Source organism: Falco naumanni, chromosome Z, assembly GCF_017639655.2.
Source record: "Falco naumanni isolate bFalNau1 chromosome Z, bFalNau1.pat, whole genome shotgun sequence".
Taxonomy (NCBI): domain Eukaryota; kingdom Metazoa; phylum Chordata; class Aves; order Falconiformes; family Falconidae; genus Falco; species Falco naumanni.
Window position 1 is genome coordinate 85,390,781 of NC_054080.1, and position 21,191 is coordinate 85,411,971.

Here is a 21,191-nt window from a genome sequence, read left to right on the forward strand (position 1 = left end):
TCATGAAACAGGACTTCTGTTTTTATGGAATGCAGAACTTGCCCATATAGTACTACTACAGCCAAATAAACAAAGAAATCCTCCGGTTAAATTTCAGGGACTCTTCAAAACCAGTCAGATATTTAGAAAGAAAATGCCCCATCTTCCATCAGGACAAGAAACTAGCCCGAAGATTTTAATTCACAAAAAAATATTCTATCAGCAAACAGTGATCTCTAATACTAAAGAGTTCTTTTCCCGGAAGAGGATGGTGTTGATACTCGGACACTCGCTTATTTATTTATTTAATTTAAGCAGCCTTCAATTCTTACTCACTAAATTAATTCTCACACAACATGTTGTGAAAATAATTTCTGATGTACAAAAGACAGCATCTGAAATTGTAAACAAAAATCTGCAATGCTCAGCTTACAAAAGAAAAAATTTAAGCTAGCTCACCCTGAACAGAGGAAAAACGTTAAGGTTTCTTTTTTTTTAAAGAAAAAAAAATCATAACTGTATGGAAATACTGTGAAAATGTCCCAGACTTGTGGAAATAATAATAACAACAATAGCTAGCACCTAGGAATAATTCTGCTCAAATCTGAATGATTCTGCTCCCTAGAAGAGATTTAACACAACCACAACAAAGGTAATGCGTATGGATAAATAACTAACAACATTTTAACTATGTATGAAACAGAAATGTTACATACTTGAGCCAGTAAAATGTCCACTTGCCAAGGAAGTTGGTCCATTTTTCCCACTGCTCACAGGAGGTGAAAACATCTAAAAAAAACAAACAGGCATTACTACTAGAAAACAAGAGATTCCCGAGTCCACTGTTAGTCAAAAGTTCCTTCCACATTTGCTGTGAACTACATTAATAGTTTGTCTACCACAAAACAGCATCCCCCACAGACCTGAAAACAAGTCAATATTTCTTATGGCCCCCACCAGCCCCTCACCACCATCATCAAGTTTTTATTAGGCTCATTAGCTCCCCAAACAATATTCACTTCCCGAAGAGTTTGAGCAATCCCAGTCCCCAGCAGCGTTATCCAGGCTGGGAAGCGGGGCTCGCTCCCCTTTCCAACTCTCAAGCTGACAAAGGCGAAAAAAGTTTTTTTGTTGAAACCTTGGCCATAAATGTAGCAATGTCCATTTCCATCCCGCTTTAGGATTTGCCTGTCATATGTGAACCCAAATAATAATAATGCAAAGTGCCACCTGCCCTAAATTCTCATTTCGTCTCTAACACGAGAGCAATTTGAAGCAAGGCTCTCTCCCTCTCCCCCTCTCTCTCCCTCTCTCTTGCTCCCTCTCTCTCTCCCTAGCATTTATTTCGACCCTAATTGGTTTCTCTCTTCTTCGACGTGTCTAGTGGATAATACGCACCTTCCCTGAGTCAGAGCCTGCAAAAAGCGAAGGAACAAATGGAAAAAGTGCAACAAGCAAAGAGGGGGCTGCAAAGCTGCCTCAGGCTGTGTTTCCTGGCCAAACTTCCCCAAGCCATTCCTCCACAGCAAAGTCTGGAGCAGCAGCAGCAGCACCAGCCTGAAGCAGCCTCATTTACACGGGAAGGGGGGGGGGGGGGGGGGGGAAGTTGGGGGGGGGTGTAGGTTTTGCGGGGTGTTGCTGGTCTTTAGGAACATACATGCATCTCACAGCAAACTGATTCTCCTCTGAAATAAATAAATAAGTCGATAGATAGATACTCTTGACATATTGGGGGGGGGGGGGGGGGGGGGCGGATGGGGAGAGGAAGGAAGGGGCTGGGAGGGGGAGGGGGAGCCTGACAAAACTAGACAAGTGCACACGTCCGGATTAACGTTTGGCCTCCAAACCAGCCCAGCCAGGAACAGCCCAAAGAGACAAAAAAGTACTTTTTACCAAAAAAAAAAAAAAAAAAAAAAAAAAAAAAAAGCACTATCTAGCTGGGGGGCTTCAGAGGAGATTGGAGCAGGTTTAATGACAGCAGAAGCCATATGAGATTTCAGTGAAAACTTTAAACTGAGACAGTCATGGATTTCTTTGCACTTTCCATGTGCCAAAAAATGAAACAAGGGAAGAACTGAAAATAGAATATAAGCAACTAATTAGCAATTAATTAGTTCATGTGCCAACAACGCTATAAAATGTAAAGCATAATAAAAGTGTTAGATATTGTTATTAACTATTGATGAGAAATGTTCGGTTTTAGGGCTGTCTCTCTTTATATGAATTATTTTAGATATCCAAGACATTAAAATAAGCTGTGAACACGATTGCATCTCCCATCACAGACAGTAAGAAATAATAAAAAGACTAATTTTTTTTTTTTTTTAAGCAGGAAGATATTTACCATGGTTCTAGCTGCTGATTAAAAATTGCCCAATGTACTTAGATCACAGTTTTGTTTTGATTTTGTTGGTTTGGGTTTTGGTTTGGTTTTGTTTTTGGTTGTTTTTTTTTTTTTAGTTTAACAGATCAGCTAGAAGATATTTTTTTACAGCTGTTGTTAATTTCCACCGCTGTTTCTTACCGCACTGAAATCCAGTAAATCACTCAGTTCTTTGTCCGTCCCTAAGGCAGCCATTCGCTGTTGGTGATGCATTTTAGCAAAATCACACAAACCTAGAAACATGGAAATAACCGCAATCAGAAACCCAGTCCCGAGCCTTGCAGGAAATACAATCGGATTTTTCAGGGGGGTGGGGGTGGGTAGTTGAAAAGAAGGGAGGGAAAAAAGATGGAGGGGCAGCAAAAACAACAACAGCAAAAAAGCGATATTGTATTTCCAAAGAGGCGATCGAAACCCGGTAACATCCACTCTAAACCCAAATCCGGAGGAGAAAAAAAAAGAAAAAGCCTCGCTCCTGGAGCATCATTTATGCAACAGGAGGTTCAGCGAGGAATGAATGAGGATCCCAGAGAAGAAAACTACAGCCATCCGCTCCCAACTTTTTCCCTTCTCCTTCTTCCACGCAAAGTAGCGTTTAGAGGCAGAAACGGCAAACAGCAATAACAGCAATGAGAGGAAGAAAAAAAAAAAAAAAAAACAGCGAGAGAGCGAAAGCGCGATGCAAAGTCGCAGGCTACGGAGGCGCCGGTGCGGAGGGACGCGGGGCGGGGGTGGCAGGGCCGGGAGGGAAGCAGAGAGGAGGCTTTAACAATTAGCCCCAATTTCTAATTTGCGGGGAGGAGGGGGGTTAATAACAACAACCCAGGAGCGGCTCGGGCCTGTGCGGAGTCATCGGCTCCCTCCGAGCGCCCGGGGGGAGGGGAGGGGAGGGAAGGGGAGGGGAGGCAAGGGAAGGGAAGGGAAGGGGCGCGGAGCGGAGCCCGGCGCGGAGCCCGGCGCAGCGGCCGCCTTGCCCGCCGCAGCCCCGCTCCCCACCGCCGCTGCGCGCCCTGCCCTGCCCTGCCCCGCCGGCAGCACCGGGAGCGCGGGGCCGCTGCGCCGCTCCGTACCCGCCGATCACAGAGCTGCAGCTCCCGGGCAGCCGCCGACTCCCGCCCGCGCCGCACTTTTGCGGGGTTTATACTTTAAATTTCCCCAGCTCGCGCACATACACATGGCAAAGCGAGTTTATACGAGGCTGCAAATACACGTGATGCGGAGACTTTGCCAACAGGAACAATGTTTTTTCCCTTTGTATTATCCAGTCCATTTTTTTTTTTTATTCTGCTTTGTTTTGGTTTCTTTGTGACCCCCCCCCCCGCCCTCCCTCCCTCCCTCCCTCCCCGTGCTTACAGCTAAATTTCAAGCCCGAGGGGGGTGGGGGGTTCGATTTACAGAGAGCATTGCTGCAAACTTTGCAAAAATCGGCCCTTTGATTTGCTTTACGCTCAAGTTTCTGGGGACGATGCCAGCGGCCCCCTCCCCCCTCAGCATGTTACACTTTTATTTTACATTTTGCTATTACAGGCCCTACACACTTCACAAAAAACTAGTTCCGACTTCATTTTACGGTAGGAAAGAAAGCACCAAGTTATCACGCTTAGCGTATGCACCTTAGTGTGTATCTCACACGTATAATTACACCGTGTATATAGCATGTTTATTTATACACACGAGCAATTATGTGTGCACAACACGCGGTGTACTTCCTATTTGCATTTACACATCGAATAACTTGCACCTCTTTTTAAGTAACGCATTGGGATCGACAATGTAAAAAAACCCAAAAAACAAAAAACACAGACAAGTTACTCTAACAGCAAATTGTAACTTTACCTTAAATGGCCACAAATATGTTCACAATATTCCGGGGGGGGGGGGGGGGGGGGGGGGAAGGAACAAAAATAACAAAAACAAAAAAAAAAAAAGAAGAGAGGAATCTTCTGCCAAAGTGCTTTATTATCTCACACGTGTGTGACCCTCCAAAACCACGAAAAAGTACTGCAAGTGTCAGTCCTGCTCCGGGGTACTCCACAGATTTACAGGCACCCTACACCTGGCTTTGTTGGGATTTGGGGTTCCCGACCACCAAACGCCCGCCACCAGCTCCCCCACCCAGACAGCCGAGACGCCAGACAGCCAGCCAGAAAAAAAAAAAAAAAAGAAAAAAGAAAAAAAAAAACAACAACAAAAAACCAGAGAAAAAAAAAGGAAAAAAAAAGAAGGTCCGACAACTTTTCCCTCTATTGTTTTTACAAACACATGGTGACTGACAATCTGCGAGCGCCGTGGCTGCTCGGGGACTTTCCCCTCTGTCCTTCCTTAAAAAAAAAAAAAAAAAAAAAAAAGAAAAAAAAAAAAAGGCAAAACCCCCAGAGCGAGCGCGGAGCCGCCCGTCCCAAACTTGTTCCAAGTTTACAGCGCTCTCCTCCTCCTCCTCCTCCTCACCACCACGGCCTCCCCCGCGGAGACGCGGATAATAGCATCTTTCCCTGGAAGACACATCGCCAGCCGCTCACATCCGGGCAATGCCCGCCGCCTTATAAGCGCCGCCGCCGCGCCGCCGCTCGCAGACAATGACGAGGGAGGGAGGGAGGGAGGCGGGCGGGACGGCGCGGCGCGGGGCCACCAAGATGGAGGGGCCCGCCGCCCCCCCGGCCGCGCCGTTCCGCACCGCTCCGCACCGCACCGCGCGTCCGCCCACGTGTTCCACGGCGGCGGGGGGGGGGCGTATTGCCCCCTCCCCGCCCCCTTCAGGAACCGGAGAGGGGGTTTGTAGGGCTGAGAGCCGCACGGTGGGATCCGCAGGGTGGGTGTGCTTTGCTTATTTTTGGGGGGGTTTAATATGGGGGCAGAGCACACGGTTGTGCTGGTGTTCAAACGGTGACAAAATGAAAATGCAGAAGTGAATGGCGAAAGGGCAAAGGGAACCAGCGCGGGGGGAACCCGAGGAAGCGAGCTGTGCAGGTGGGGACGGAGCACAGCACCCTGGCCTGGAAGAGGTTAGGAGAAATAGCATGTGGGGTGATGCTCCGCATAGCTGTGGACCCCGTGTCTTTCCCTCCACGGCTTCCTCAAGGGTGGCGAGAGACACTCGGTGATGAATGAGAGGCTTTGCACCTGCATTACTTTGCTGGGCCTAGAGATGAAAGTGTAAACCCAAAAGCAGTAATAGAAAAAAGCAAAGATGCCTTACATTGAGACCTTTTGTACCGGTGAGCAGGAAGACACCCACACCACTGTGGGACCAGGTAGGATGGTGCCAAGTAGCATGGGGGATGGCCACTGAGGGTGCCTGCCGTGGGGAAAGCAGCATTGTGGTCCCGTGCCTCTGCATGGCCAAGGCTGCTGTCCTTGGGGCGTGTGTGGGGGATAGCAGCTGCACATACACCTCCTATAAAACTTCAGCTTTCCAGATCCCAGGCCTCATTTGCACCGATCGGTATTTTCCCCTAATCCTCTCTTGGGCTGGGAAGTGTCCTCCTTCCCACAGCGTGCCACGCACATGCTGCAGTACACTTGGGTGAGTGTACTCTTCTGCAAGAGCAAGGACACATTATTTGCACCCCATGGTGAAATGGTGCGAGAAAACCAGAAATGACTTAACGTGCCTTTCCAAAGGGCATGGGATGCAGACATACGGTCTAATACAAAAATACATGACAGCCCTTAACTGTGAAAATGTCACTGGGCCAGCACTGGTGCCCCCTCAGCCACGCTCCAGCATCTGGCCTCTTGGGGACCCACGCTGGTGTGAACTAGGCTGCCTTTGGTGGGGCCTGGAAGCTGAGGGAGAGGCTGGTGCCAAGGTGGCCACTGGGGCGCGGGGGTGGCCCTGCCCTCGTGGGTGTTCTCCCATGGCCATTTCACGTAGCTGTGAGGAAGCCGGCCTGGGCAAGGGCTAGCCTCCCTCTGTGGCTGGAGGCTGGGTTCGTTTCTGGGATCAGAGCTGCCCGTAACCCTCCCCAATGGACCCCTCTCTAAGGAGCCCCCAAAGCCACCAGCACCGCCATTTCTCACGCAGAGTAACACTTCAGAGAGAGTACTCATCAGCTTATCCCGCTTCTGGCTGAGCTGCTGGCCCTCATGGAGGTCATGATGAAGTCTTCTGTTCTCAGCAGTACCGAAAACAGGGTTGTGTTTGGTGCCTCCAACAACAGCTCCGTCAAGGAGCCCTTTGTGCTCCTGCCTGCACAGCACCCCTTTCCCAACAGCTTAGCAAAGCTGCAGTGCACTCTGCTTGTGGGGAAGAAGGGCACGGTTCTCCTCAGGGAAAGGTCAGTACCTCAGAAGTGAGGCCTGGGGCCTTCCAGAAGGTCCCAAAGGGCCCAGGAGCTGAGGTGCGGGGGACCACGCACCCCCTGCCTCAGATGTCCCCTCACGAGGCCTGGGCCAAAATGGAGCTCCTGCACAGGTGGGGGCTGGGATGGCCTGCCCTCCCCTCAGGCAGTAGCCCCCCAGCAGCTGGGGTGGTGGGAAGCCCCAGGGTGCCATCCCTCAAAGGGTCATGGGTGGCTTTTGGAGGGTGAAAGGTGGCAGAGCCCGCCGGAGCAAAGCGGCCATGCCTGGTGGTAGCATAAAGGTACGCAGTGCCCTCGGCCCCAGCTGGCGTGGGGACCCCCAGGGCAAGGGTGTTGGTGGTGAGGGCTGCCTGCTTGCTGTACCCCAGAGCTGCGCGTCGGGGGACTTGGCAGGCTGGTGGGGCTCAAAGCACAGCCATTTCCCTCCATTATTAAAGTTGGGGTTTTTTTCGTCCGAGTTGTTATTCGCTTGGTGCCAGCAGTGGTCTTAGTGCTATACGTGGTACAAAGGAAAAGGCAGGGCCAGTGCCAAATTGCTTATTGTTTAAAATGTAGATTTTTTTTTTTCCCTCAAAGTGAATTGGTGCAGAGAAAACTGGAGGAAAAAAAGCAGTATAAGCCCAGAGAGGGGGAAGACAAGGCTTTATTTAATTATTTAACCCAGTAACACATCCAGGATCTCTGGATGCCACTGAAGAAATGAAGCATTAGTCGAGATTAGACCGGGAGGAGCAGGCCTCGTCAGCCCCTGTCTGCATGACCCTCGCTCCCCATACCCGGAAAGGAAGAGGAGAGCGGGGCGGACGGTGCTCCGGTGGCCGGGCTGCAGGGCTCCCAGGCCCTCCCACAGGACATGTTCCCCATGAGGGTCAGGGAATCTTGGAAATCGCACTGTGCAGGCCTGTCCCAGCCCCCTTCCCCAATTTCCAGACGCTTCCTGGGTACCATTTCTGTCTGTTGCGCTCAGCTATTTCAGTGCGGCACATACCTTGGTTCAGCTTACTACATTTCCTGGCCTGCTGCTGCTCTTCATCATGATTATGCCGGGCGTGTCATTTCAGTGTTTCAGAAGAAAGGAATTGTTAATGTAATAATTAGGGATGTAAATTACACCTGATTTGTGCCTGGCCTGTTTGGATATCAACCATGTTTTAGTTCTGGATTAATCAAGTCGTAATTAAATCCATTTTTAATATTAGCAATAACTGAAGCATTAGTGGTATTAAAGTAATATAAAAATGCACTACTTTCAGGGAAAATAGAGGTAAATATAATTATTCACCTCACAACAGTGAAAAATTAATAAACCACAAAATGTAAATTTACGATGACACATAAGACTTCACACATAGTAACACAAGTGAAGGTACTTTCTGTAGCAAGACCTTGTCTTTCTGGAGTACACTAGGTTGGCAGACTGAAAATTAATGCGGAAGCTACAGTTGATAATGGGCTATGGTGTTTTGTTTTTAAATAAAATAGGAAAAGGAATAGCACAACTGCTTTACTGGCCCCAGCATTATTTATTTTGCAATTTTAATCCGCTGTATTTTATACTGTCCCCATATGTTCAGTTTTCAGCATGCCACAGAATTTTGTATGGACAATTCGCAGTGCAGATGTTGCTGAGGACTGAGAGGGGCTGCTGGCAGTTGGGCCTTTTCCCACCTCAGAAGTCATATGAAGCAATTTGGAACCACGCGATGTTAGCTGAAGTGCTCTGTTAACGTGGTAAGTGGTGTTACAAGTATGAGCATTCAATAAAGATTCACATCTTGAGGTTCCTGAATGTGTCCGTTAACTGTAAGTCTCCAAAGACATGTTTTCACCCTGTCTGTAGATTTTAATAGCAGGATAGCGAAGTACTAGACTGCATTTTGTTCCAGTTTGGGGCTATGATTGTGCCCTTTTTCATTCCTAGAAAAATCCATCAAAATGTGGCCTTGTCATAAAGCTGTGAAAAAGCTGAGCATGCACATGTTCAGTGGATACTCTTTATGGATTTGCAGATAAGCTTTTCGGAAATTTTATCCGACTATTTTCAAAATAAATTGATTATTGTTACAAAGTGCTGTGTTGCTACAATAACTGATGCAATGGAAGAACGCATGTGGAAATTGATAATTCTGGCGGCACGGCATGCACAGCCTGCATATGGTGCCATTAACGAGTCCTAGGGCCACGCACCAAATGACAGCAACTAAACAAGCGGCTGCGTGGCAGTTTGCTCAGTGAGCATGATCCACTCCATACACAGGACCAGGCAGGGGTCCTCTGGAAGAAAATGGCATGTGATGAAGTTATTAATGTCTGTGTCGAAAATGTGTGCTGAAGAAGCTGACTGCAGCTATGGTGTTGATGTTCTCCAGTCCAACACCACAAGCACTGCTGATGGAAGGGCTGCTGCTGCCTGGCTCTCTGTGTTGACTTGTCTGTGAGATGCTTCTTCTCCCAGGACTTTCCTGGCCATGCTCAGCCACAGGGCTCAGTGGGCCCTCCGCCGAGACGGAAGGCATGCAACACCATCCCGCATCTTGCCCCACAGCAGTATTTTCACCCTGCCAGCAGTGCAGTGGCTGCCCAGGAGCAAGGGAGAAGGGTGCAGCCTCTGCTGCTCAGCAAGTTCTCTGCGTGATGGCTTTGCACAAGCAGATAAAAAGAGAAAGAGCCATGGTGGGGACAGGACAATAATTAAGACAGAGGTCTTTTCTGAACTTTTTTCCTGTTGAGTTACTTTTAAAGGAATGAAGCTGAAACCACAACATTTTTGCTAATGACCCCTTCTACGACAAGTCTTGTCTTTCTTTGCTTGGCTAGGTTTTAAGTAATGTGTAGTGAATGGTAACATTCAAAAACTCGGTATTTTCTTCACTTATTTACTCTTTAAGACTGAAAATGGGCGGGGGACTTATTTACTCTTTTAAGACTGAAAATGGGCAGGGGACTGTAGGCCACACAGAGCTATAAAATATTACACTTCACTTTATTCATAATGGTGTTTTAGATACTGAGTGCTGAACCACCAGAATAGAAAAGCAAGTTAATAGTTTTTGCAAGGTTAGGAATAAGAAAATAAGACCTGATGAGTTTCTTTAAAAAAGTCTAACTCCTGGATGCCCAGCCTGTGCTCTGTGAAGCTTCACTGTATGTGAACTCACCACTTGTGTGTGACTGTGCTGAGAGTCCATGGGAGTGTCAGCGAGCTAGCAGTAGTAAATTTAGGGACCCATCACCAAAATGAATTCCAGGTATTGCAGAGCTGTTCTAAGAAAAAGCCTTAGAAGCAGAGATGGTAGTGGCATGTATTTTTAGGCTAGATAACACATGCCTGTGAAAAAGTTACTACTGGTCTTTTTTGGAAGAAAGTCTAACACCCTCAGTGTTTGAGATGTGTCAGGATTCAGGATGGGTGAATTATAAACTGGTAAAAATTGTTATTTCTCTTCTTTCACTTGCAGTTGCTTAAATAGACCAGAATAGTCGCTGCCCAGGGCCACGCTGCCCTTAGAGCCAGGGAGTGGAGTCTCAACTCAGAGATTACAGATAGTTGATGGAGCATAGTGGATGACCAAGCTTGTCTCCTCAGCCATGCGTCAGAGCCATACCATCCAAACCCTGTTGGCATCCCAAGAGGTAGGAACTAGTTCAACACCAAACGGGGGGTGGGAATGGAAGAAAAAAAAAAATAAAGCTTATGAAAGGTTTCTAGAACTACCCAATGGTACCAGTGTGCCTCCTGACATCTGTGATGGCACACCCTTGAGAAGAGGTGGAGACAATGGAGATGACTAGATGGGGCCAAGATAGTCTAATTAATTTTCTCTCCTGCTAATTTTGTAGATTAAAGAGATGTGATCCAGAGCTGCCATGTTAGTCTTTGCAATGAAGCAGGGATGGAACTAAGTCAAACTTAATAAATTGTATAGAATAACTCCCCTAACCACTAAACTGTTTGCTTCCTCCAACCTCCCCCTGCAAAAAAAAAAAAAAATCTTAATTATATCATTAAATATGTATGTTTTATATAGTTTGTAGTTTATTTTAGAATTATAGGCATTTTTAAGTCTCTTCTTCTTCACAAGTATGTATGGCCTCATCCACATTTGCAGGGAGCCTTGAATCTGTAGTCCATTGTGTAAATATTTTTAGGAGTTAAATCACATAGTCATTGGGTCATAATTGTCATTAGAATGAATGGGAGGTTTAAGTAAGGACTGAAAACTTTCACCATGGTAAAACTTCAGGGGACAAAGAAAATGAACAAAGAAATTTCCTAAGGAGAACCTCAAAATCCTTGCTGCAAACTTTAGTGACAGAAGTCTGAGGGGATGAAGTGAAGAAAGAAATTTGGCATTTGCAGATCAAAATGCTTTTACTGATGTCGTCAGGAGTATTTGGAGTGTCCTTTTGTCACCTGTACATCTGGCACTTTGTTTAAAGTCTTATGACACTTCAGCACCCTACAGGTGACATTTCTTTATCAGCTTTTTCCCTTAACATTATTCTTCTCGTTGTTTTGCAGTTGAAATGTATTGGTTTCCCTTGTATATTTAATAATATGTTTCTTTAATAGCAAAGAATAAAACATTTGCCAAGGTCTGGCCCTTAGGTCTTTAAAGCTGAGGATTTTACACCTCTTCTTCAAGCTTAACAGAGTCCAGCACCCTCTGATCAGAGGAGGTTGTACAAGTCAGTGGTGCATTGTCAGTAGTTTTGGAAAACATCGCTATAGAAATTCATAATGACTGTTGAATTCTGTGCTTATGGTTTCTGTCACAAGAGATCTGCACTGCAGTATGAGGTCCGGGGACTGAAAAATGTGCATGACAGGAATATAGTGGAAAATGGTGGTATCATGGACTGGCCAAGATCAGTAAGAATATCATAAGACTTTGTGTTTTCCTGAGAGGAAGGTACAGAAACGGGGGGAAGACCCCCCCAGACCTAATTTTTGGTTAACCTTGCTAACTGAAGTTCGGAGTGCATGCTCAGAATTACAGTTGTGAGCTATGCAATCTATTTTCTAACATCTAACAAGTAGCAATTGAGCTTTTAATTGGCTCAGAGCCATGTCTTCCCACAAAAACAGTTTCATTTTAGCAAGGAGTAGTTGAAGGTAACGCTCTTTTGATGTAATCACCCTAGGGAGCAGTCGGTGTGCGTTGCCTTGTCCAGTTTAGGAAGGTGTTTTAGAGATGGGTGATTTCCTTGTTTGCAGGATTGAAAATTTTTTGACCAGTAGGGTATCTGTTGCTGTCCCACCCAGCTATTACTAGCACTCTATCCACAGCATTTCTGTGAAGCTCAGAAAATCATGAGATCATGACTGCCACGGTATGAGCACCTCACCAGCTACTGCCTCTCTGCTGGCAGAAGTCTTACCTTGTACAGCTCCTGGGCAGTCTCATTATGTTCAGCTTGACCACAGAAACAAAACTGGTGCCTTCACCTTTCTTCCTTTCTCAGACATGGCTGGTTTTGGAAAGGATGACTTGAGAGTTTGGAGGGAAATTCTGAGAGATCATATTAGGATTTATGTAAGTAGGAAATGTTTTTCAAAGTAAAGCAGAATGTGACTAAAGAATTGTGGTACCAGAATCACATTCTGCAGGGATGCTTCTTCACAGAAAAGAGGTGTCTCTTTTTGGTTTATCTGAACTAATTTTTACAGTATATAAAACAAATCTAGAAAATAGCACTCTTCTTTCAGAATAATAATATTCACTAGAGTTATTCTAGAGTAGGCTCTGAGTAGACTCCCTTTATTAAGAAGCTTCATTTTAGAAGCTTAATCTATAGGTACGTATTGTGAGGTTTATGATAAGTAGTGTAGTTTAGTAAACATATATCCAGTACAGTCTCATTTCCACAGAGACAAAGAAACCAAATTAATACTTAATCTAACCTCACTAATTTTGGTACAGTTTAATTAAGAATAGGTTTCATCTATTGCATCAAAAATATTTGTTCTCCAGTTTCCATGGAAAGATAATATAGGAGGGAGAAAAATATTCTTCTGTACTTCTGTGAATTCCTATTAAAAATTTGGTTTACTTTACTATTCCCTAGTGGAAGAGTATGTTTGATTTCAATTAAAATGAAATGTCATAATTTTAGGACATGCTGCATAGTTTTAACGGGTATGCAATACCTTAGTCCATTAGGGAGAAGGCAGTGGGTTTGGAAAAAGGCCAATAGGTACAGGGAATGTTTCACATTCACGGTGGAAGTAGGCACGTACATGCATTCTACCAGCACACTGCAGGGGCAATGGGTTTCCTCTTGCCCACTTCCTTTGTAATTGCAGCGTTTAGGGCTATCTCTGTTAGACCTTTCTAGTGATGGATTTCCTAAATCCTTCAGCCTCATCATCAGTTTCATGGATCTGAGCAGTCATGGCCCAGCTGCAAATGCTGTGTGCTGTAACCAGCTGCTGTGTTCGTGGGCAGCAGTGGCAGTCAGTGATATTTTGTTCTTAATAAGACTGTACAGTATGTTCTGTAAGTGAGGAAAGTCCACATTAGTGAATTTTACCATACAACAATATTTTTTGTAAAAAATGCAGTATGCCATTGAAAGCATCATCACACATGCTATTCTTTAATTCAGAAGAGGGTTTCCATGTTTTGGGGTTTTTTTGCCATTTAAGTTTGTCATGTAAAAATTTCTTTTTGAGTCAAACTGCAATGACGTTAGTTCTGTCCATTTACCTCAGTCAAGTAAATGGGCATATGTAGGTAGTTACAGAAATACATAGGTCGTGATGACAGCTTGGCTAAGAATACAAAATGTGCAATAAAGCAATTTCTTATAAAGATTTCAACGGGTATCTTTAATATTTCCTAAAGAACAAGCATCTGGAAAAGATGTTTTTCCCCTGGAAACATTTTTAAAATTATTTTTTTTTCATTAAATGATAGGAGGTGTATTATAGCTGATTAACTTAGTGAAAAACCAGTAAACCGAACATTTTTGTTGTTACTGTTTTTCTACTACTATTCATCTGGTTGCTGATTAAAGTACAGCAAAATATTCTACTTATAATAATATAATTTATGGCTTTCCTTACAAAGCTGAGAAATAAAGATAGAACATGTTTGGTATGAGACGTGCCACCTAAAATGTCCATTTCACTCAAAAATGTATGTCAAATGTTCAGGCTTCTGGATGAATCTGGTGTACTGATGAGTGTCATCGCTGCCAATCTGCACGTGCAGTCATTCTGCAGGACCAAGCCCTTTTTTTGGGTGAAAGAGGTTGTTTCTCTGTAGGTCTGGAACTGAATCAACATAGTATATGTATGAAACAAACTGTTCTTTTCTTCCTTTGGGTTTTATGTCTTTTCTATTCTTTCTTCTAATTTGGAATTGTGGGTAGTCATAAATACAACTGGATGGATATCAGAACTACCAGTTCAAATACAATTCTGTTGTAATGTTTGAAGATAAATGTTATTAAGTAGAGGAAGAAGTTTTGAGCTATGAGATAGCATCATAACATAACTTTTCATAAAAAGATGTATTTGAAAAGTATAACTCTGAGTATGTTTTGTAAAATGTTTAATGCCCTAATTTTTCCTATGTCAAAATTTCAACTAATTATTAAATTTTATTTTAAATTCTTATTTCTAATATGGAAAATAAAATTTCTTGATCACCCACTACTATGTCAGAAAACTACACCATGTAATTTCTTCCATGAAGTATGAGAATCATCTTAAAACTACGTGGAATTTTACTGTATTGCTCTCTGGAAATCTGCTGCAGAAACTCAGTCCTTTGATTAATAAAAAAGAATCTTTTCATTCCTCATGTAAACATAAGCATGACAACATTTTTATTAGTATCATCCTGTAACTTAAGTAGTGCTTTCTCTCTTGTGTTTGTTTCTTGAGTTTGTTTATGAATAATACTACTGATCAGGCTAGGATAAATTTTAAGTTCCTTACACTATAGATTCTCCATTCTCTTCTAAATAGCCCTTCCCTGCCTCTTTTTCATCTTGAATCCATCTTTTCTGAACAAGTTGACTAGAATTACATACAGCATTCCACATATGGTCCTTGTAGGCTCTTGTACAATGAAATTAATGGTTGCCTACACCTGCTAGAAATAACCTGGATCACATCCTAGGATCGTATTGATAACTGATAATTATCTTACAATTGAGTAGTATGTCCAGATCATTCTCCTGTATTATTTCTAACTGGTGTCTGCCGGGTTATAGCTTTTTTGTTGTGATTATCAAACTGGTAGACTTACCTTACCTAATCTTAGCAGGTCAGGTGTGGATCCTTAGCTCTAAAAGAGGTGTCAAGAATAGCTGTGCTGAATCACTCTCTGGAGGGTTCGCTATCTAGCTACATTTGAGTAGAGACCTGTCTTCTGGATGGCTGCGTTAGATGAGGTGAATCACTCACTAAGTATACTTTTAATTATGTATTATTAAACCTGATCTCCTTTCTATTGCTTTGGTCAGATTGAGCAGATCTGCCAGTATGAGGCTGCTGTCATTGTCATTACCTCCCTTAATTTGTCACTGGAACATTTCATTAGTGTACCCTTCCACTTACTACAGAGATCATTGTTGAAATAAGCGTTAAGATCAGTTCCAGCTCTAATCCTTGATGAGTATTGTGGGTTATATTCAAGAAGTATATTCAGAAAACGTACTGTCAGCTCCTCTTTTCCTAGTTAAATATCATGGTTTTCCAAGCTAACTAACACTTTTTCTGTGTTAGATTATCCAACACTTCTGAAGTCCAATCACATGAGATCTAGACTGCTTAAATCATAAGGTTTCCTATCAGAGGAAAACATATGATTTGTCTAACATGATCTGTCTTTTGTAAGTTGTTCCCCAATTATGTCCCTGTGCTTAATTATTGTTTTCTTTGAAAATTATTCTTAAACTTTGTCTATTCAAGTCTAGCTAATGTTTCAGTGGCTGCTAAGTTTTTCTTAAAAGATGTCCACATTTGCCATATATCAATAATATATTTGTGTTACTTGTTTGATAGACCGATGATTTACTGTGCCAGCTCTTTAAGTCATCTGGGCTGGAGATCATCCCCAGATTGAGCACATCAAAGTTTCTGAGTACTGCTTGCACCTCAGATGCGATCATTTTACTTAATATTACTTTATTCTCATTAGCGGTGTTGTCTTTATTTTTGGCATCAAACTAATATTTTTATCTGTGCAAAGGTGGGACAAAGCTTGCAAATTCTACAAGTCATAATGCTGTTGTTTCAAACATCTTTTTCATGTAAATGATGACATTTGAATGGAGACTTCAGATTTGGATGTTTTTTAGTTAATTCTAGCAGATGCTGAATTGAATATTATGGGCCTTTTTTCTAGGAGGCGCTAAGAACTTGAATCCTACTGACCTTGAAGGCAGGAAGGAGTGCCATGGAAGGTTTTAGCATCTCATACCAATAGTTAATGGGAGTATCTACAGTCATTTCCCAAATGTCATGGGGAAGAAAATATTAATCTATTTCAGTCTTTCAAAAAGTTACCATTTTCCTCTATCTGCATAACAGGTATCCATCTCTGTCTTCTAAACAATTTCAATCAAGAAAAAATATTCTAAAGAAATGGTGGAATAAGAGTTGGCATATGGAGCCTGGGCTCAGGCCATTGGCGGCTCTAAACCTACAGTTACAGGGTGCTGCAGCTAATGTCTTCAGAGAGATGGGGCAAGCATCACAATCCACACGTGAACAAATTTGCTAAGTCAATAATGGAAGAATGCTAAAGAAAATGTATCCCCCTGGAGATTTTAAATTCTTTCTTCCTAGAATTTAATTGAAGATGAATAACTTGGTTACTTGTTTTTATTGAAATCAAATATGCTTGTTCTTCACTTGCAAAAATATGAAACTTCTTTCAAAGTGACACTCTTCATGAAAGAATACAAGCGTGCAGCTGCTACATGACTAAGTGATTAAAAACCTTAGTGATGGCAATTCATTGAAGGTGATACATTTACTCTCAAGGCCAAGTATCACAGAAATAGCTGTTTAGCTTTTTCTTCTTTAATGTGAACTAAACCACCACATAGTTTTGAGTAGGTTTGCAAGAGTTTTCATATCCAGTTTTGCCCCGCTGAAGTCAGGCCATGACAACCAGAATTGTCTTCTGTCTAATATTCCTCTTTTATACATGAAAAATGTTTCAAACTGTCTAAGGCCGAGTAAAGTTCACAACATTTTATACAGCCTGCTTTAAAAATGCCAAGATAGGTGGCATTTTCTGTGCTGACGTACGTTGCTTGTCCTTATAATCTAATTAAAAGATGATGTAAAAAATACATGGAAATAAGAATAGAAAAGGGATGAAGAATAACGTAATTGAAGGAATACATAGTGGTTGGATTAGTTATTTTCACAATTAGCTACTTGAATTAGATACTTGACAGGCAATATAGAAGAAAGAATAAAGGACTATCTCTGACAAGGACAGTTTTTAGTGAAGCTGCTACTGTAAGTGTATTATGATTTAAATATAAAGAGCTTCAGGTTTCAGTTAAATGGATTTTGATTCTGCTTATTTTTCTAATGCTAGATTTGTTTCATTTCCATATTAAGCTCCTTTTATTAAACCATGCAATATATGATAGAAATTTCAACCTTTGTTTCAAACACAACAGAGTTTTCTGGGAATGGCCCAGGACATAATTAACTTTTTTAAAAAAACAAACAAACAAACATAGATTTGTGCTTAATAAAGAGATTAAACATAAAATCTTAGGTTTGGTTTAAATACTGTGAACTGGAGACACAGGTGTGTTTTTTCTAGATCTAGGAGAAAGTCTGCTTTGTCATCGATCAGTTTGTAGTTTTACCAGTGTTTTCTCTGGCATAGTCGTCAGAGGTTTGATTATACTGAGCTGTTTTGCTAGGTGGAGTGCCGTATCAGCAGGGGAAGGGAAGAGCTATGTGAAAAACGCCAGAAAAATCTAATGGCATTTTATGAGAATTAAGTTGATTATTTGGGATGAATATGAGGAAGGAAATCCTACTAGAATAAATTTTCATGGCAAACTAGTTTCAGTGTTTTGGAGGGAAGCAAATTTCATACTAAACTAAAGTTGGAAGTAGGTCTTTGTTCATCCACTCAGGAAGAAGAAAGATGACATTTCATACATGTAACCATATATTTATGGAGATAGATACATATGGACATATTATACATATTGATATATTGTATATATACATATTAGATAGATATAGCTAGTCAAAATTAGTAAAACATCTGAAATAGCAGGTGTGGTATGTGAGATACTCATTCACACATTAACTTTGTAAAAATGTTGTAATAATGAAAATTACATAAACAATCACAAACTTTGTTTTGCCTTACAAAAACTGTGAGGGTTGTTAGAATAGAGATCATTATAGCATTCTGTTTATGCAGAAAACCCACTGCATAAAATATGCATTTTTTCCAGTTCACATAATGAATTTAGGTGATCAAGGGCTGTCAGATTGTTGTGTTATACAACAAAAATATCAAATAAAATAGAAAAATTTATCTTGAACACACTTTTCTTCATCATAAATGAATTTTCCCTAGAAATTTTAGAACATAGGTGAAAGCAGTTGGAAGATTTCTGGGAGTTCATTACAGTCATAGATTAGTAGTTTGTCATGAGATTACAACGGGAAATTAAAGATTGCACATGGCATTCCACAGCTGTGAGATGTGAGTGTCCGCTGGCTGGCACATGCTGAGAATTTGGAATTTCAGCACTTCGCACGTACTCTCTATGCACTTACTTTGTGCATGTTTGGATAATCATAGAGTAAATACAGAAGAGGAAATATATATCTTGAAAGAGGAAATGTCTGTGCATCTTTCACATCATATGTTGAGTATTATCAGAAGCAATAACATATATTTCAGTGCTCAATAGAAAACTGGAGCGGTTCATGAAATTCTGTGAATGTTAGTGTGTTTCCTACTATGAAACTGGTCAGAAAATTCCAGGGAATGCTACATTTCAGTTTGGTCAGCAACAGCAGGTAGTGGGCACTGAATCAGTGAAGTGAGCTGAGAACAAAAAAAAGACTCCGTCAGTCAGCTTTGTAAATGTTTCTTTAAAGTGTAAAGGCCATCACACAGTTAAGTATTAGAAGTGTAAGTAAACCAGCGATATATGTTACAAAAGTAAGATTTCTCGTTCTGGTATAGTTAATTAAAAAAACTTAATCTAAAGAGAAAATAAAATCCTCAAGGAGTCTTTCCATGGATGCCAAAAATTTTGGGGAAGAACTACCCAGAGTCCGTGCCCCACCTTTCAGGAAATACATTCAGGGCTGTTCTCTGGATTCTTAATTTAAAATAACTGTTCTTGCTAATGACATAAGGGAAGATGCTAGATCAAATTTGGCGGTAGATTTTCAAATGGCCAATGAGACAGTTCAAAAAACTGCAAGACAATCTGCTTAGCTGTCTTTGGCTACTGCTGTTTTGGCTTCTAGTGAGACCACTGTTTCACCCAAGGCATCTGGATTTAGTAAAGCAAGAGCAGCATGAACATGCAACCATAGCTGACCAAACAACAGCAGCAAAGCCTATTGTAGCTGCATATCTTACCAAACCCACAATAAATCACAGGTCTAATCCTCTTGACTATTCAGAATCCAAAGAAACCATCTGGCCAACATTCACACTTTTGGCTAATAAGTACCTTGGAAGCTCTCCCACTATTGTGTCATGTGGACGAATATGCAAGGCAGGAGGATTATATTCTCACTCTACAGGGTGAGAATACACTCTTCAGCCTCACTCTACAAACTCTTTTCTTTTTAAATTTCATGTCCATGCAGGAGCTTATCACTGTCAAACTTGACGTATTCATCCTCGGTTACTAGTATCACCATCCTTTCCGACAAAACACTGACTCTGTGGGTCTTTGCTGAGTTTTCTATCTATCTCACACTTTGCGTAGTGTCAGCTGTCACTGCCAAACATCATCCCAAATCCTTGAAGATCCCATCAAACAAGGTGTTATTTTTTCAGCCACTAATTCTGGGTGGATGTCCTACTTCATTCCGTTTTCCTAACAAAATGTCTTTTCTGCTCTTTTGAACCCTTTGCTCTCACAGTTGGCTTTTGCATTTTCTTTCACAGGCCTTCTTTTCAGGATTTGAAGTTGGGAAAAAAATGTATCTTGTAGGAACACATTCAGTATGAAACCAGATGCTTCCTTCCTTCCATCTTATTTTCCACACCCCAGGCTTTACTTCAGAGGATTGCAATGAAACAAGCTCTCTCGGCAGATGTCTTTGGGCCACTGCAGTGCTTTCCATGTCAGTAGAGCAGCCTTTACTGTAACAAAGCACTCAATTTTCTTATGCACAATGACAAGATAACACTAAATGTATGCTCAGAAGTAGGGACATGAGCAGATTTATCTCTGATTTTAAGTACACACATATATGCTTAACTCTAAGGGTGTATTTTTAAATCCCAGTTAAGCATGTGCTTCATGCTTAAACACTGTGTTGAATCAAGATGGGAACACACATGTGGTTAAAATTAAACATGTATTTAGTGCTCTTTTGGAGGCAAAATCTGAATTGCTATTTTTAGGGTCTGCCTCAGGAGCTATGCCCTCTTTCCTTCCTATGACTTCAGTATTAAAAGAACCTCCTCTGACAAAATGTATTTTTCTTTGTCTCCTTATGGATTGCAGATATGATCTATTTGGTAGCGGTAACTTCAGCTGTGATCCAAAGGAAAAAACCCTGAATCTCTAGAAATTTCAAGCTATTTTCACTAATTAAGCAGACAACTGGCTTGCACACCTTGATGGATGTGTAGCAAGAAGCTCACTAAATCGTAGTGTTCCTGGCTCTGGACGGCCTACAACAGATAGCATCCTGTAAAAGCTTACCCTAGCTATGAGTCGGTATAAAAAATGTTCTTTTCCAATACCCTACCCATCATGGTTTTTTCTCCTACTCGTATAAACCAACAATAAACAGTGAGATGCCATAATATCAAAAATCAGAAGAGTAATGCCATTTCGTAGTGGTGCTGAAGCCATTTACTGTGTCAGGGAAGAGGAGAAGCAGGACTGTGGTGGTTGTAGACCACAAGTGTCTTTTATTAGGCCAACAGATAACTGGAAAAAGTTGTCAAGCTTTCAGTAACACAATCCTTTCACCAGCTCTGGCAGTTTACTTTCTTCCCTGCTTTAGTAGTAAGTATGTATCTGTAAGGAAGGGATGTGAAACAGAGATTTTGTCCAGAAGTATGTTGGGTTTTTGTCAACTCTATCCATTGTCTGAATTAAAAATGTGTACTACCTTTCTTTGTTACCTTGCTTTTCCCAACCTGCAAGGGCAAAAGAAGAGATTTTGGTAGCACAAATTAAAAGTCTGGAATGTTTAAGACAAGGAAGATGAAGTGATGGCTGTTCATGTCACCAGAACAGCCATTGGCATGATGACTTTGGAGCTTAAGCTAGTGGAGACTTCATTAATTTAGTCCTAAACATTGTGCTTTACAGTA

General features: G+C 42.1%; 1 protein-coding gene and 1 long non-coding RNA gene across 14 annotated transcripts in view; one reads left to right on the plus strand and one right to left on the minus strand.

The window, feature by feature from the left end:
• The window catches only part of TCF4 (transcription factor 4), a 239,941-nt gene extending 235,686 nt beyond the window's left edge, over nt 1–4,255 (minus strand). For 3 of the 12 annotated variants that reach the window (XM_040579810.1, XM_040579817.1, XM_040579808.1), the window contains exons 1-2: nt 2,504–3,322; nt 696–768 (exon numbers count right to left, since the gene is read on the minus strand). In XM_040579810.1, coding sequence (XP_040435744.1) covers nt 696–768; nt 2,504–2,605 — 175 coding nt within the window. In that variant the 5' untranslated portion in view covers nt 2,606–3,322. Of the gene's footprint in view, nt 1–695; nt 769–1,117; nt 1,263–1,377; nt 1,509–2,503; nt 3,325–4,198 lie in introns of those variants that run through there. The other 9 variants (XM_040579809.1, XM_040579812.1, XM_040579819.1 and 6 more) reach the window with 7 other exon arrangements.
• An 835-nt stretch (nt 4,256–5,090) lies between these two features.
• LOC121081730 overlaps nt 5,091–21,191 on the plus strand; it is a 28,756-nt gene continuing 12,655 nt past the window's right edge. Inside the window, exons 1-2 of one of the 2 annotated variants that reach the window (XR_005825778.1) lie at nt 5,091–5,171; nt 8,238–8,394. This is a non-coding gene — a long non-coding RNA (uncharacterized LOC121081730). Of the gene's footprint in view, nt 5,172–8,237; nt 8,441–21,191 lie in introns of those variants that run through there. The other variant, XR_005825776.1, reaches the window with a different exon arrangement.